Raw genomic sequence first — 14,941 nt, 5'->3', positions numbered from 1 at the left:
ATTTAGATAGCAGCCAGAGAACTCTCTCAAGTGCTGTGGACACTAAGCACTTGGGAGTCCTTTCTTTCCCCCTCTGCGACAGAGCTTCAGTGCAACTGCCTGACCCACAATAAAACAGGGTCTGCATTTCTTAGGTGGCCGAACCCTTAAACATGAAAGCAATGTGACTTGAAGAAGACATTTTTCCCCAACAGCCTTTGTTGTCGCAAATTGAGGAAAGCCACGGGAGATTAAAAGATTTAGTATTATTAGCCACTTACATGTTAAAGAGGTTTAGCCCAATGCGGTAGAGCCGTTTCCTCATGGTGTCCGTGGAAAGAGTAGGAGATTTGCAGCTGGCCGGGTTTTCACAGTGATACCGCGGGAGACTCAAAATCATGGCCTGCAGGGCTTCCTTTGAAGACAACTCTGAGGCAGACTTGGCCGAGGTGGAGGTGCTGCTGCTGCTCAGCTGCTCTGAATTGTCCACATTTTCTGCCTCCGAGCCCTTGTTCTGCCCAGCCTCGTGGCTGGAGCCGAACTCCAGCTTCTGCACCATCATTTGTTCTTGGTCTGCTTCCCCTCCCGCCAAGCCGTTGGTGTTGACGTTCCCCTCAGTTGCCGTATGACTATTCTGAAGGATTCCGGAGTCAGGCTGCCCCTCGGAGACAGCTTGAGGCTCTTGGTTCTCTTTCCCAGCTTCCTCTGGGATTTCTTCTATTTTGGCAGCTTGAGAAGCCCCCGCCTGGGTGTTGTTGGCAAGGCAGTTTGCCATAGACACCGAGGTAGATGAGGAGACGGAGAAATTCTTGTTGTCAATCTGGACGGTGACGTCCCGGAAGGCCATCATGAGGGTGCTGCTGCTCTTTGGCAACGTATCTGGCAGCAGCCCTTCCTCCTTCTCTTGATCCTTCAGTTCGGCTTCCAAGTCTTGGTTTGGCTGCATCGCGCTGAATGTCTCCCTTATCTGGTAGGAACTGCCATCTTGAAGGGAACACATCGTCTTGAGGCTCCATGTGCTGAGGGCGTCATCTATAGACTTGGCCAAAGACTGGACTTGCTCGGTGAAAGAGTCCTCCAGCTCAGTCAGCGCCCCGCTTATGGTAGCTGGCAAAGACGGAGACCTCACCAAGGGGATGCCAACAAAGTTATAGCCTTCCACGAGGGCCTTCTCAGCAGAAAAACTTTCAGAGTTCTGGACTCGGACTTTCCTCAGTGAAATCCGCCGGGGCATGCGACTCTCCAGGAGCGAGTTCCGTATCTTCTCAAAGTTTTTGCTGAGCTGGTACTGGCGGAAGGCAGTCTGGATGGTGCAGGCTGCCCTCCGAGAGACCAGGTGGCCTCCATATTTGTGCTCTAGCATTTCGATCTGAAACAGAAAAGCAGTATTTTTAAAAATTGATTTCTGAACCAGTTTCCGCGACTTCAATTTACAGATTGCTCTCTAAGTATGCTCTCGAAAATTCAATACCACATTTGTGAGTCTCTTTTCCCTGCTGTGTGCACTGAGGGGCTCTGGAAACGATATACTTGGCTCACAAAGGAATGGTTTCCTTTTCTTGCAGGGCCCATATCCAGTTCTACCTAGGGGGTGGATGAGAGGATGCATTTGAGCCAATTTGAGCCATTATGTCAAGGGGGGAGCCAGGGTCCGTATTTCCTCCCACACACCTGGGGCAGTGGCTTCACCTCTGCTGTCTCAGCATGGGCACGCAGGAGCAGAATGCCCAAATGTTGCTGCACATCAGCGATATTTGGAAGTTTCATCCCCACCTGTACATATGGGGCCAGTAGAAATGGGACTGAAGTCCCTTGTGGGCAGGGCACACTCCCCCCCCCCATGTGCTAGGCAGAGTCAGGGGATGAGTATCATCCAATCTAGCCTTATGTATTTGCATACTCTGTGATTCCAGCTGTGCTGCTTAAAAATATTTATTATATGTACCCTATTTGTTAGAACAAACGATCCAAGCATATACACCAAGAGTTAGAAACTTCTGGTCCATAGAGTACTCTTGGCCCTTTTTAATTTTATATAGTTTAATTACCTTTTACATATTATCATTTCTATATTTTTAACTTTCTTTGTTTTATTTACATTTGTTTTAATTTTTGTGAGCTGCCTTGACTCCTGGTTCTGGGTGGAAGGTGGGACATCATCATTATTAAAAATAACCCTTATGTTCCTCAGCAAGATAGGGTCATTGATGAACCAAAAACCTCCCTCCACTTCTAAATATTTTGCTCCTTAATAATAATCAGCAATGTAAGAACTATAAACAAGGGAGAAAAAGATAGTGGTGATGTGTGTCCTGCAATGACACCCCAAAAAGAACTTAAGATCTGGTTTAAGAGGTTAGAAATATCACCAGGGATAAATATCAAGAGGAGTGAGAAGATACAAACACCCTGGATGGGCTAGTTATTGATGAATGCCCAGAAAAACCCCCACTGAATTAGTCAAGGAAACCATGGCCAAACTGGGCATTGTGCACAGAGCCTGAATGCTCTGCCCGGTTTGTCTGAAGACTTTTTGTACCAATAGTCTCCTTCTTGCTACTTCACTGATAAAAGCTTAACAAGAGGACCACTGGAGTGTGCTTTCGGTCCACACCATATACATCATCCCAGCTTTGGTCCCCATGAATGATCATTAGGTGACAATGGCAGCGGTGGTGCTAATGCAGGTGATGGATGGAATTGGTGAAGAAAGTTGAAAGGATGGACACTAATTATCCCCGTAGAGATTTACTGAGACCAGGGTTGGCTTCGTTCTTCTTTCGCCTGATAAATTACTTTGTTCTTCTTCAGAGTTCTGGAGGAAACGGGGGTTTGTAAGATTTCAATTAATAAAATGAATGAATTGGAGAGGGAGGGCCAAGTGATGGAAATCACCTTTGCATTGATAAGCAGACTACCATATGGGAACCCAACTGATCATGCTGCCACAGGAACACCAGCCGCTCTCTGCCCTTACTAATGATGCCATTACTTAGAATAATAAATAATAAATTTTATTTATACCCCACCCTCCTCAGCCGAAGCTGGGCTCAGGGCAGCTAACAACAATCAAAATAATCCAACATTCTAAGAACCTTTCATTATAAAAATTAATTAAAATCAAATTGATGGCAACCATTAAAGAAAATTCTGTGCAGATTGCCAGCGGAGGGGGTCAGGCTGCGCCCTGACCAAAGGCCTGGTGGAACAGCTCTGTCTTACAGGCCCTGTGGAAAGATGTCAGGTCCGCAGGGCCCTAGTCTCTTGTGACAGAGCGTTCCACCAGATTGGAGCCGCGGCCGAGAAAGCCCTGGCTCTAGTTGAGGCCAGCCTAACCTCTCTGTGGCCTGGGATCTTCAGGATGTTTTTACTTGCAGACCATAAGTTCTTCTGTGGGACATACCAGGAGAGGCGGTCCCGTAGGTACATCTGAATAAGGTTGAGCATCACACTGCATGATTCTCAAGAAACGTCCACCCCAGTTATTTCTCTCCTGCACAAGTATGTACACAATTCCCTCTATTTCCAATGCTCAGGTTATGAATGCTGTTGCATATGTAGCCAAAATGGCACTATCCTTGCAGGAGAGAGGTATCAACAGGCTTGGGGGAATCCTGAGGTTTTGCAGAAGTGCACATTTTCTTCCGTCTTCCCCTGCCTTGTCTATCAGCAGTTACTAGAAACAGGGGCAGCAAAGGACGTGTGTGTGAATGCAAGCTTCCACAGGTGCAGCTGATACAACTATATGTGCACATATTGATGTGCATGTCTATACATCACAGTGCTTATCTAGGGCCCACTGAACTGGCCGGATGCATCTGCTGATGCGCATGGCCATATGGGGACACAGTTGAGCACAATAGGCTGCCCGTGAAGGCAGCCAGAATTAGGGCCAGAATTCTGAGTGGCGTAGAGTTGTGCCACTTCCCCCAAATTACTTTTGGATGTCTTAAGGGATGGATTTTGTCAATAAGTCAGAATCAGTTTGGGCTGAGGGTCTTTCTCTGAATAATTAAAGCATCTCTTTTTTCCATTTCCCAAGTTCTAAGAGTGATTAGGAGGACTAAACGCTTTCTGCCCACTGGGCTCTACTCTAATGAATAAAACATTATTGCAACCCCATTTTATCCAGTATATGAGATGGACAGTAGAAGCAAATGATTTAGGATGAATTCATATGGCCTGGTTGACATGTTGCCATTTTTACAATGATGCTGGAATGCTGCACAGGTCATATGAACCCTTCAGCACATGTCTGGGTTGCACTCTCTCATGTCCTGATCAAAGTGCAACTTGCTGAGTCACAATGCGGCAACATGTGCTGGAGACTCCACACGGCAGATTCAGCATTAGCATTGGGGGAAATGGTTAAGTGTACTAGCAGTGAATTATTTACATTTAAGGCCAAAATCGTGGCCAATCATTGTCCACTCTAACAGACACATGGTATAAGCGCAGCAGACAATATCCATAAATTAGATTGTATCTTAGGCTTGTTACGCAGAAACTGAGAGACTCGGAGATATCAAATATCTCCAGGTTGCTTGGGGAGCCATGTTTTAGACATTTAAAGGGGGGGTGCCCAGGATATTAACTGATCTTATACCTTTTTGTATTTTTATTTTGTCTTTTTGTATTTTTATTTTGTATTTTTTGTATTTTTGTTTTATTTTTATTTTTTGCATGATAATTGCTGTTGTTTCTGATGTTTCTGATCTGTTTTACATTTGTTTTATGGTTCTCTTTGCAGGCTGTCTTGAAAATCTAGATTATTTGAATAAAAAGAAGAAAACAGCACCCCATATTAAAGCCTTAGCTCACACTAAGCCCTGAGATTCCCATGAGGAAATGAGCACATTTAAATAAAGCATATACATTTAAAAAAGAAAGATATATAAAATAATACTTGTGCAGTGAAGTGTCTCTCCTGTGGTCCTATTTGCTGCAAATAGCACTGTTGGAGACAAACAGTAGCGGCAGGGTGCAATTTTGCTGAGTAAATAATATGGGACAAAGGGTTAGACTCACCACGTACTGCAGTGCTGATGTGGATCTGAACCCCAATAGCAGCTTTTGCTAAGGATGAAAGCCTACTTATAAGCACACTTTTAAGTAATGTGTAGCTTGGAACCCTGAATGTATGGCCTAGTTGTTACAAAGCTGATTAAAGTATGCCTTGCTATTAATAAAGCTGAAAATGTCATGGTGGCCACAATAGTAGGAACCATCAGCTATGTGGTTGACCACTTGAGGTTTCTGATGAATCAACAGCTTCTCTAGGAGTTTGTGTGTAGGAGTGAATAGATGGGAACCACTCAACCTCTCTCATTTGAAATTTTGAGATTTAATTGCTAGCCTGAAATAAAAGGACTACCCTTAACATGGCACAGTGACTGTGTGACTAGATTAAATAGGGCAAGTGACCTGCTTGCATCGTATAGTTTTCCAACATCTTTTCCCAGCAGAACATACAGTGTTTTGTGCAGAGTGCCATGTCTGCCATCTGGGGCAAGAAGGAACTCACTACATGATGGGCTCAAGAGATGAGAAGCTGGCATCATAGGGGTGACAATCCCCATGGTAGGTGTAACATGTAGACCAGCTGCCATCAGCCCCTTGAGAAGTACTTCTTGGGCATCACCTTGGACAAAGATGTGTCTGAATGCTCCCTTATGTACGAAAAGCTCTAATTGGCTAAAAACTAGCACACCATTGCAGTGGCGTAGCGTGGGGGGTGCAGGGGAGGCCGGGCGCACCGGGCGCAACATCTGGGGGTTAGGGTTAGGGGGCGCAAATCCACGGGTTAGGGGGCGCAAATCCACGGGTTAGTTGGCGCAAATTACTTGCCTTGTCCCGGGTGCTGACAACCCACGCTACGCCACTGCACCATTGTTGCCATGTGGGTTTGCTTGGGCTAGGAAGAAGAGAGGTCCAGACTTCTATCATTCCCTTACTCGCCTTTCTTTTTGACGAAAAAAGCCCCAAATGTTGTAACCTTTCCTCATAGGGGAGTTGTGTGTGTGTTTTAAGTACTTAAATTAAAATATGCTAATCTGTGGCTCGATTAACCAGGCAGCTTTTAGTTAGACTTGTCTAACCAATTAATTGATTAAACATTGTAGCCTTAACATTGGGGGAAGCTGTTTAGAATTCTGTGCCAAAGATCCCCATCACGGACACATGGTTTTTTGGAACTGGGAACTGTGCCAGGCCAAGAAATCCCTGCTGCCTGGAGTGGAGCTCAAATGATACACACACAATCACAGCTATGGCCAACACTTAAAAAAAAGTCTTGCTGCAACAATCCCTGTCTATATCTGCCTTCTTGCTTCTCCCTGCTGCGTGGCAAGGCAAACCTTGACTGGAAGCCTTGATTTGGGGGAAAGGGCCATAGGAAAGTACGTACATGCATACATTCATAAATAATTTTATTTGTATGCTGCTTTTCCACAATTCAAACCAGCTTATAATGTGAACTAATGCATAACTACAACATAACACAAGTGGTCATAAACAACAAACAAAACATAAAAAAATACGCAACCCAACTGAACTTCCACATAAATCTAAATTGGGTACTAAAAAACAACAGCAACAACACCCCTCCCTTCAAAAACAACAACAACCAAACACCAAACAGCCCAGTCCATTAACATTTCCATTTAAAACGGAGGAACTGAAACACTCTGAACTTGGGCTGGACTATACAATTACACCTCCAGCTTCTTGTTGGATAAGAATTATCCCTGATAAGAATTAAATAAATGGCAGGAGCACAAACTTTTCTAAGCAATGCTCCCGGGGGGGACATTGTTTTAATAATGGAGGCAGCCCTAAATGGCTTCACTGAATGCCTAAGCCCTTGCTGCAAAAGTAGCAGGAAATTTCTTTCTATCTGCCTTGCATGCAGAAAGTCCCAGGTTCCATCCCCAGCATCTGCAGGCAGGACTGGGAGAGGCTCTTACCTGCGACCCTGAAGACCTGCTACCAGTGTAGGCAGTGCTGAGCTCGATGGACCAATGATCTGAGCCATGAGGGTGAAACAGGTTTGAAAGTGGTTTAAGTGCATGACACAGACATGACAGTGATGGAGAACCAGCTTTATAGGCAGAAGGTCCCAGGTTCAAATTCTCAGCACCTCCAGGTAGGCCTGGGAATGTTTTCTGTCTGGGAACCCTGGAAATCCACTGCCGGTCCGTAGGGACAATGCTGAGCTTGATGGCCCAAAGGTCTGGCTCATCATCATGGGGGATATGCGTGCAGATATTTCTACTTCTGCATCTCAGTGCAAAAAATAAAGACTTGTGGAAACTTGTGCAAAATGAAGTTATGCATAGGACCTAATGCACAAGAGGTTTGGTACCTAGGTTCAGCAGGTATCTGACCTAACTGGTTGCTAAGACCAGGCCATACAATGGGATACCACCTTCTCAGAAACACTGTTAGCTACCAAAAGTAGTTCAAGGTTCTGTTGCTGACATTTATGGCCTTAAACAACTTTGGACCAGCAGACCACCTCCCCGGGTAGGGACCTAACCAAGATCTTCTAAGGGGACTCTGTTGGTTGCCCCACACCCAGCAGATTTTCACCCACAGAAGTGGGCCTTCTCGGTGATGGCACCCAATCTCTGGAATACCCTCCCTTGGGCAATCCGGGAGGCAGGAATGATCTTTTAAGCTCTTAAAAACACATATCTCTACCCAAGCCTTTCTGGACTTTGACTCTTAATTTTTAATTCTGTTTCACACACTGTTCAGTTTTATCTGTGCTAATTTCCCCCCCCCCAAATAGAGATTTTTATTAAGTCAGCCTTCACCACCTGGTAGTGTTGTCCTGATGTTTTGGACTAAAACTCCCATCAACCTCAACCAACACTATGCTTGGTGGGGCTGGTGGAAGTTGTAGTCCAAAACATCTGGAAGGTATCAGGTTGATGAAGGCTGCATTAATTGGTAAAGTTTTCTTTTTTAAAAAAATAAAAAAAATAAAATGAATGAATAAACTATAGCTGCCTTATTTTTCAATAAGCTAGACTGCAGGTGTCATGCACGCTTACCAGAGAGTAAGCTCCACTGAACACAGGGGGACTTATTTTCATGTACATGATTGTGCTGTTAATCTCCATTTTTCAGAGGCTGCCTGCTCACTGAAACAGAGCTCTGCTACTGCTTTAGCTTTCATTCTTGATCACGGACTGTAGATTTAATTTGTTCATCTCTAGATTCATTAAATACCAATTGTACTGCATTTCCCAGGAATTTTTTGTGGGTTTGTTTGATTTCACCTATATCCTTTATTTTTTAAAAAAAGTTCTCCATGCAATATATTTCCAATTATATTTTGTTGCTTCATTTTGCCTTTCTCAAGGGAGGTGGTGGGAACATTTGAACTTCTCCAGTTTTCAAACTTTTCTGGGTTTAACTAGTAAGAAAACAAAAAGAAAGGAAATGATTGGATTTTTAAAGTTTGTCTTGTTGGACCAAGGCTTGCCAACATAGAAAAAGTTGCAGTCTCTTCTTCTCAAGAAATAAATTTGTGGCTGATTCCTGACTTCTAGGTTTCAGCTTGGGTCAAGGTGAAACCCCCACACCTAAAATGTGAGAAGCACTGCCCTACCCTTCTTAAGGAAGCTACTTCCGTTTGAATTTCAAGGGGGAATTTTGGCTTTTTGCGGGTGCTGGATAGTTACTGGTGTCATCAGCTTTGGGTCAAATTTTTGGATGTGAAGGTATTTTTTTTCCTATTGGTGAGCTTTACATTTCCTTAAATGTTGGTGCATGTTAATTGCTGGTATTTTGTATTGTTCTGTTGTAGCAATAAGTATACTTTTTATTATGCATTGTTGTTATTCTACTGCATTTGGACTTCTTTTTTGTATATACATTTGCTGTGAATATAGATGCATTTGTGGAAATTGTAGTTTATAAATAAAATGACTGTGACTATGAGCAGTTTTATGTAGATTTCCTCTTATATTTTACCATGTTTATTAATGAAGTAGCTGACGGGCTAGAGGGCAAGTTGGTCAGGCGAACAGATGTAGTTGACTGTAAGACTCCTGTACCTTCAATAGTTGTATGGGTTTTTTTGGGGGTGGAGCTTGTTGCTTTTGTGTCACAGTGTTGCAAGAGTGAGGAAAAAACTTTGCATGCCAAATTCAGCATAGGGCCAGCCTTGGTATAAGACAAGTGAGGCAGCTGCCTCAGGTGGTGCATGCAAGCTGGTCTGTGCACGGGGTAAGTAGCCAGCCCAGTCATTCATCCTGGTATAACCTTTGGAGGATGAAGCTGTGAGTGGCACACAGCCTGTCCTCTGCCTTCATGGAGGTCACTGACCCATGACCAATATTCAGGTAAGTTTGACTTGCCAGCCCAGCTGGCTTCTGTCCTTTGCTTCAGGCAGCACAGTATCTTGAGCTGGCCCTCGTTCTGTCCAGTTAGAATTTTTATCTCTACATCTCTATTTCCATTGCAGTTATCTGCAGAAGGCATAGAAATGCAAATTACAGGGGGTTGGGCTAGATGACCCTCCCAACTACATGATCCTACAAACCTTTCTGTTCAGCTGAGACTGGCTGGCGGTGAAGGAGATTCCTCTCTTCTCCTCTGAGCCAGTAGGCCAGCCAAGGCTCAAGAAATCATGGAGATGCCATTCCCCACTTAAGCTCAGCCTCCCCTTTGGCTACTCGCCCTTTAGCTACTGTCAGGGGCTCTTACTCACACAGATGGGGCATTATAGCTCCACTCAGCTGGTGACAGGAGGGAATGGGGATGCTAAGATAAGAGGGTGTATCTGATGGCAGCTGCGTAGCCCAGAACAGATAAAATGCAAACAAACCGTCAGTCACTGGAGCAATGCGACTGCATGTGCAGTCCCCTCTTTACCCCTTTTGTTAGGAAATTCAACATCTTTCAGGGGAGTGCTTTTAAAAGAAATCTCCTTTCGCACACTTCTCCCAGATATGCAGAAACACACTGTATGTGGGTAATGCTGCTTTGGCTACAAAAGGTGAATGAATGTCCCCATTTTGCTTCCAAACAAGTTGGCAAAGAGCTACTGGTTTCTCTCTTAGACGTATCAATTAGCCAGTCAGGATTTTCTGGCACAACCAGCAAGGCTTCAGGCAACGGGTACAGTAAACTAGTACTAGCCAGTAAACTTTGGATTCTGCCATGTTCTATCCTATTCCATCAGATTCTGCTAGGTTCGACCCCAACTTGCCTGGCTCCTCAGTATGCTGCTCTGACCCATTGGTTCTGCTACTGGTCAGGCTCTGTAGGATGTGGAGACGCCACCTCCTGACCAGGATTTCTTAAAAGATTAAAAGCTGGAAATCCCAATTCAGTCTTGCATCTTCGGGACTTTGGCATAACACCAATGCATAACTGGAAAATCATTTTCCCAGTATACAACTGGATGCACATTATGGGTTCCTCTCTCGGCGTTAGCCCTCCAACTTGGTGGCCTACAGATGTTTTGGACTACAACTCCCATAATGCTGGGCTAGGGCTGATGGGAATTGTAGTTCAAAAAGACCTTGAGGGCACCAGGTTGAAGAAGGCTGCAGTACAGGTTTCAGTGCAGAAGTCTAGAAATGTAATGAACTTGGACTTTGGATGGAGAAATGGATGCTCAGAAGGAGCCAAAACAATTATCTGGATGAACAACAACAGTGACAATGAAGAAGTAAACACAACAATCCTTGGTGCATCTATTCAGTCCGTTGGGACTTGCTCCCAGCCAGGTAGATGTGTGATAGATGCAGCCCAAAACATGTATAAACGCACAATGAGATCAGAAGCTAGGCCTGGTACCCAGAAATGCAGTGAAGAACCAGCTCCTGGTGCATCTCAGCTGCATCATTTCCCCTGTATGGACCCCTTGCATTTTGTCAACCCATCTATGCTGCTGCTAAAGGCACAGGAAGGAGTCTATTCACATTTTTTTTAAAAGACCAACACGCAAAACAACAAATCTAGGAGCTCGTCTTCAGTGCCGTTGTGATATTTTGTTGATTAACTATCAGGTGTTAGGTCCCTGCTAGACCCAGGCACATAACACAGTGATCTAACAAACACCAACCCAGATCTACATGTTTTCTTTTCCCTGGGCTTTGAACCCCCTGTGATAACTGCAGTGCATACAGCAGACCTTGGATGGCTGACTTTAAAAAGTGGGGAGCAGTGATGAATATACATTGCAGTTCTTCTGCTTCAGACACCTTTCACTGTGGGGGACAAAGTAAGGTATGCAAAGCCTCAATCCTTGATCTATCTGTCAGATGAGTAAGAGGACCAATTTTGAATTGTGGGGTGCAGCTTGTATAGCACTGCTTGGTGAAGGGTCTGTGGGGTGAATGATGTATCCCTGGGTACCGTGACCCAAAAGTAACAGGCACTGAGAGCTGGTCTATGTCTTGGTTTCGTGACAGAAATCTGCGCCCTTTAGGCAAATTTCTTGTCCTCTGGCTGAACTGTGCGGAAATCCTGCATCGGGAACATTGAAGAGCAATGTAGAAAGTCAGCCTATTTTCCAATCTAGCCCAGGACTAGCTCTGGCTAGCAGCAGCTTTCCAGAATCTCAGGCAGGGAGAAAATGGGTGTGGGTGTGGGTGTCTTTCACAATGTCTGCTACCTGCTCCTTTTAAATGGAAATGCCAGGGACTGAAGCCAGGGACTCCCTGCATGCAACACGCGTGCTCTGCCTCTGAGTCAAGGTCGTTTCCCACATTTGTTATGCCCGTTCCCCCCACAACCCACGTCAATGGCGGTGGTCTGCGGGGCAGTGGTGATGCACATGGAAACTAAGCTAGAGAGTGGATCAATGGCCCCCAGCCCGCCCCGGCCCCGTCTCCCACGGCATGAGGAGAAGCTGGTGTACCTGTTTATTCTTTAAGTCAAGGGAGAGCTCATAATCGGAAGTGGCGGCATGGGAACATGTGGCTGCCCCTTTGCTGCGCTGGCCTCTCACGGGGGAACCCGTATGGTGAAGGCTGGCCTTCTGCACCAAAAGGGAGCACCCCGCAGCCTGATCCGCCTGCTCTTCCTGCAGCTCCGCATGCCGGGCTTTTAACTTCAAGGTGTCGGACCTGCCTTCCTGTCTGCTGGCCTCCTTCGGGTCCTCCGCGTCACACCCGGGTTTCTTGCTGGCTGAACCGCAGGGATCGTCACTGTGAACAAAACGCAACGTTTCTCTTTTGTTTATTTGGTTTTTTTGTTTTTCTTTTGCTTTTTTTGCATCCCCTTTTCGTGTTCATTCCCTAGCCTTCAGTAGCTAATCGGCTTTGCAAACAGCCGCAGAGCATCGTCGCTGTGGTTGGGCAGAAGCACGGAAGCTCCTGGGCTCCGGTTAAAAAGCTGGCGCTGAGTAGGCCCTTGCACTACTACGAGGAGCGTGGCAGGGGCATGGGAAACCATCGCTCCTTCCTCTCCTCCGCTGTGTTACACACCAAGGCCGTTGAGGCAATATAAAGTGAGGTGAGGCCTACACCAACTGTGGCTTACCAAGCCAACACACACACAATGTATGGTAACCCACTGGGGGTCATGACTTCCCCCAGTTGCTGCTTCCCTGAGACTGCAAAAAAAATGGGAGCCTTGCTGAGCTCCTGAGAGGCCAAAATGCTTAGCAGGTGGCCTACACTGGGTGTGTTCATGAGGCAGATATAGGCCAATCCTTTTCAACCAAGGCATAAAAACAAAAGTGTCTGTATTCAACTTATACGTTACAGGGTATGCCTCAGGTATGTGCAGTGTAACAGCCAAATTGTGAGATGAAAGAGCCCTGACCAAATCAGAGCCATACAACTCTCTGGTGCTGTAAGCACCCTTATATAAAGTGTGGCCTAAGAGAGAAGGACTTTTATCAGTATGTAATGATAACAGCATGAAGGGAATATTTTGTAGGTCTAACTCTCGAAATGAGTGGTGTTGTGTAAGACTTATCTGTGTGTTTTTCATTTAGGCAGAGTATGAGGTAATGTGCTTGTTCTTTTCGGTGCTTGTTTTATATTTGTACTCATAGCTTTATGTACAAGTTTTTTTAAGTGGTAAGGAAGTAGAAGTGTGGTGAAAGCAGTTTGACAGATGAATAGAAAAAGAAAACCACCACTGTTAAAATTACTGCAAAACTTACTGCCAATCAGGAGGAAGTAGCCAAATTATGATAAGTTGCTGGTTCCCTAATTGTTCTTTTTATTGCTTGAAGCCCTAGCCTGAGAATGTTTACTCAGAAGTAAGGCCCATTGTGTTCAGTGAGACTCCCAGAAAAATGTGTGTTTTCTTTCCCTACACACCTATGGAGCTGAAATCCTGAATTTGCATCTAGACTCCTCCCATCCTCAGGCACAAAACAAAAACAGAACAGAAATTATATCACTAACAGTAACACACAGTCAATGATCCAACAGACACTTGCACACACAAAAAGAAATTCAGTGTGCACTGATCTAAGGGCCCACCCTATAATTTTCACCAACACACTGACTTCTGAAACACATCAAAACCAAAACCTTCCTTTTAACTTTACACAGTTTAAGAAGTGGTTAGTGGTTTGGCAAGAATAGTTGCTACCATGGGAGACTTCTGGGTTAGCGCCTCCGGCAATGGCGGATATCCTCTGATCGGGAGGAATCCGCTTCGTGGAAATTAGGGTCTGGACCGCCACGGCGAGGCGGAGACCCATCAAAAACAACAGGCGGGAGAAGCCTGTGGATGTGGGATTCGGCAGGCACCTTTTGCGCCTCCCCTACTCGTGGGGAAACCCGGTTTCAGGGATCCGGAACGACGTGGGGTGAGCGGCGCGGTGCTTCGAATCGACTGCTCTTTTCACGGAGTGAAGCTGCATTGCTGTTGCTGGAGAACGCTGACTTTTTCCTGTGGACAATTGGACTTTAAACAACTACCCGTGAGTAGAACGGAAAATTGGACTATGAAACATCTTAATTTGGCACCAAAGCGGGAAGGTTCTAAACAGGAAGTCCGCCTTTCGCTTTTGTAAATAGTTTGAAGCAAAGACATTGCAAGCTAAAGTCTGGAAAGTCTTTTGCAAAGGACTAAATTTCCATCAGCTAAAACTACTAAACCCCCCTTGGAAGCAGGAGAAGAGGGGGGAAATCTTAGATTGTTCAAGCCTGCAGGAGAGAGAGTAAAGAAAGATAAATTTCCACAGCCTTGAACCTGGGAACGGGTTGCTAGGAAGACAGACTTTTTGGGAAAGTTCACTGACTGTGAATAAAACGTTTGTTGATAGATAGTTAAAAAAGAGAAACATATTGATTCCAATGTTTCCTTTTGCATTTAAAAGGAACAAAATATTTGAAAAACGAAAGTAATTTTGTTGCTGGATCTGCTTTTAAAAGGACGGATACAAATAGAAATTGTTTCCCCTAGAGGGAGCTTTTGAAACTGTTGTTGGAGTCGATCTGGGGAATTCTCCAGCTGTAGAGATTAAAGATCGTGAGAACCAGACACTGACCTTGAACAAGAATGTGCCCAGAAGACGCCTTAGTGATTGCTTTTTGCAAGACAAGCGCTTTATTGGAACAGCTACATGAGAAGATGGATTTGATGACTGTTGCAGTTAATAATTCTGGACAAACAGTGAACACCTATATAGAAACCACTCAGGAACCGACCCAGGAATCTGCTTTGACAGGGCAAGTTGTGCAGAAGACAAAGGAGGAGGTTGCTGTTGAACCTCAAGTAATACAAGTGGAAAAAGCCGCGGCCTTGCAGGAGCTTAAGCTGTTGTTTTTGATGACCGAACCTGGAGAAAGTCAGATTGGGAAAGATGGAGTCTTGTTTGGATTGGAGATGGGAAATTGGATAGATCCTCCTATGCAGGGCTGTTCTGGCTTCTGGGATCTGGTTCTGCGCCAGGGGGACTCTGGAGTTGTCGGGGCCTTTAACTTTGGAGGGACTTTGAAACATGCCTTGAAATACCTTTTGGATTTTAGTGCTG

The 14,941-nt window shown here is 45.1% G+C and overlaps 1 protein-coding gene across 9 annotated transcripts in view; it reads right to left on the bottom strand.

Moving 5' to 3' along the window:
- IQSEC3 (IQ motif and Sec7 domain ArfGEF 3) overlaps positions 1–14,941 on the bottom strand; it is a 150,326-nt gene that overhangs the window by 44,341 nt on the left and 91,044 nt on the right. For 8 of the 9 annotated variants that reach the window (XM_082240395.1, XM_082240400.1, XM_082240397.1 and 5 more), the window contains 2 exons: positions 11,861–12,149; positions 261–1,348 (listed from right to left, as the gene is read on the bottom strand). In XM_082240395.1, coding sequence (XP_082096521.1) covers positions 261–1,348; positions 11,861–12,149 — 1,377 coding nt within the window. Of the gene's footprint in view, positions 1–260; positions 1,349–11,860; positions 12,150–12,708; positions 12,792–14,941 lie in introns of those variants that run through there. The other variant, XM_082240401.1, reaches the window with a different exon arrangement.

The sequence above is a fragment of the Podarcis vaucheri genome, assembly GCF_965113315.1.
Source record: "Podarcis vaucheri genome assembly, chromosome: 10".
NCBI classification, from domain to species: Eukaryota; Metazoa; Chordata; class Lepidosauria; order Squamata; family Lacertidae; genus Podarcis; species Podarcis vaucheri.
This window is presented reverse-complemented; position numbering and strand designations above follow the sequence as displayed.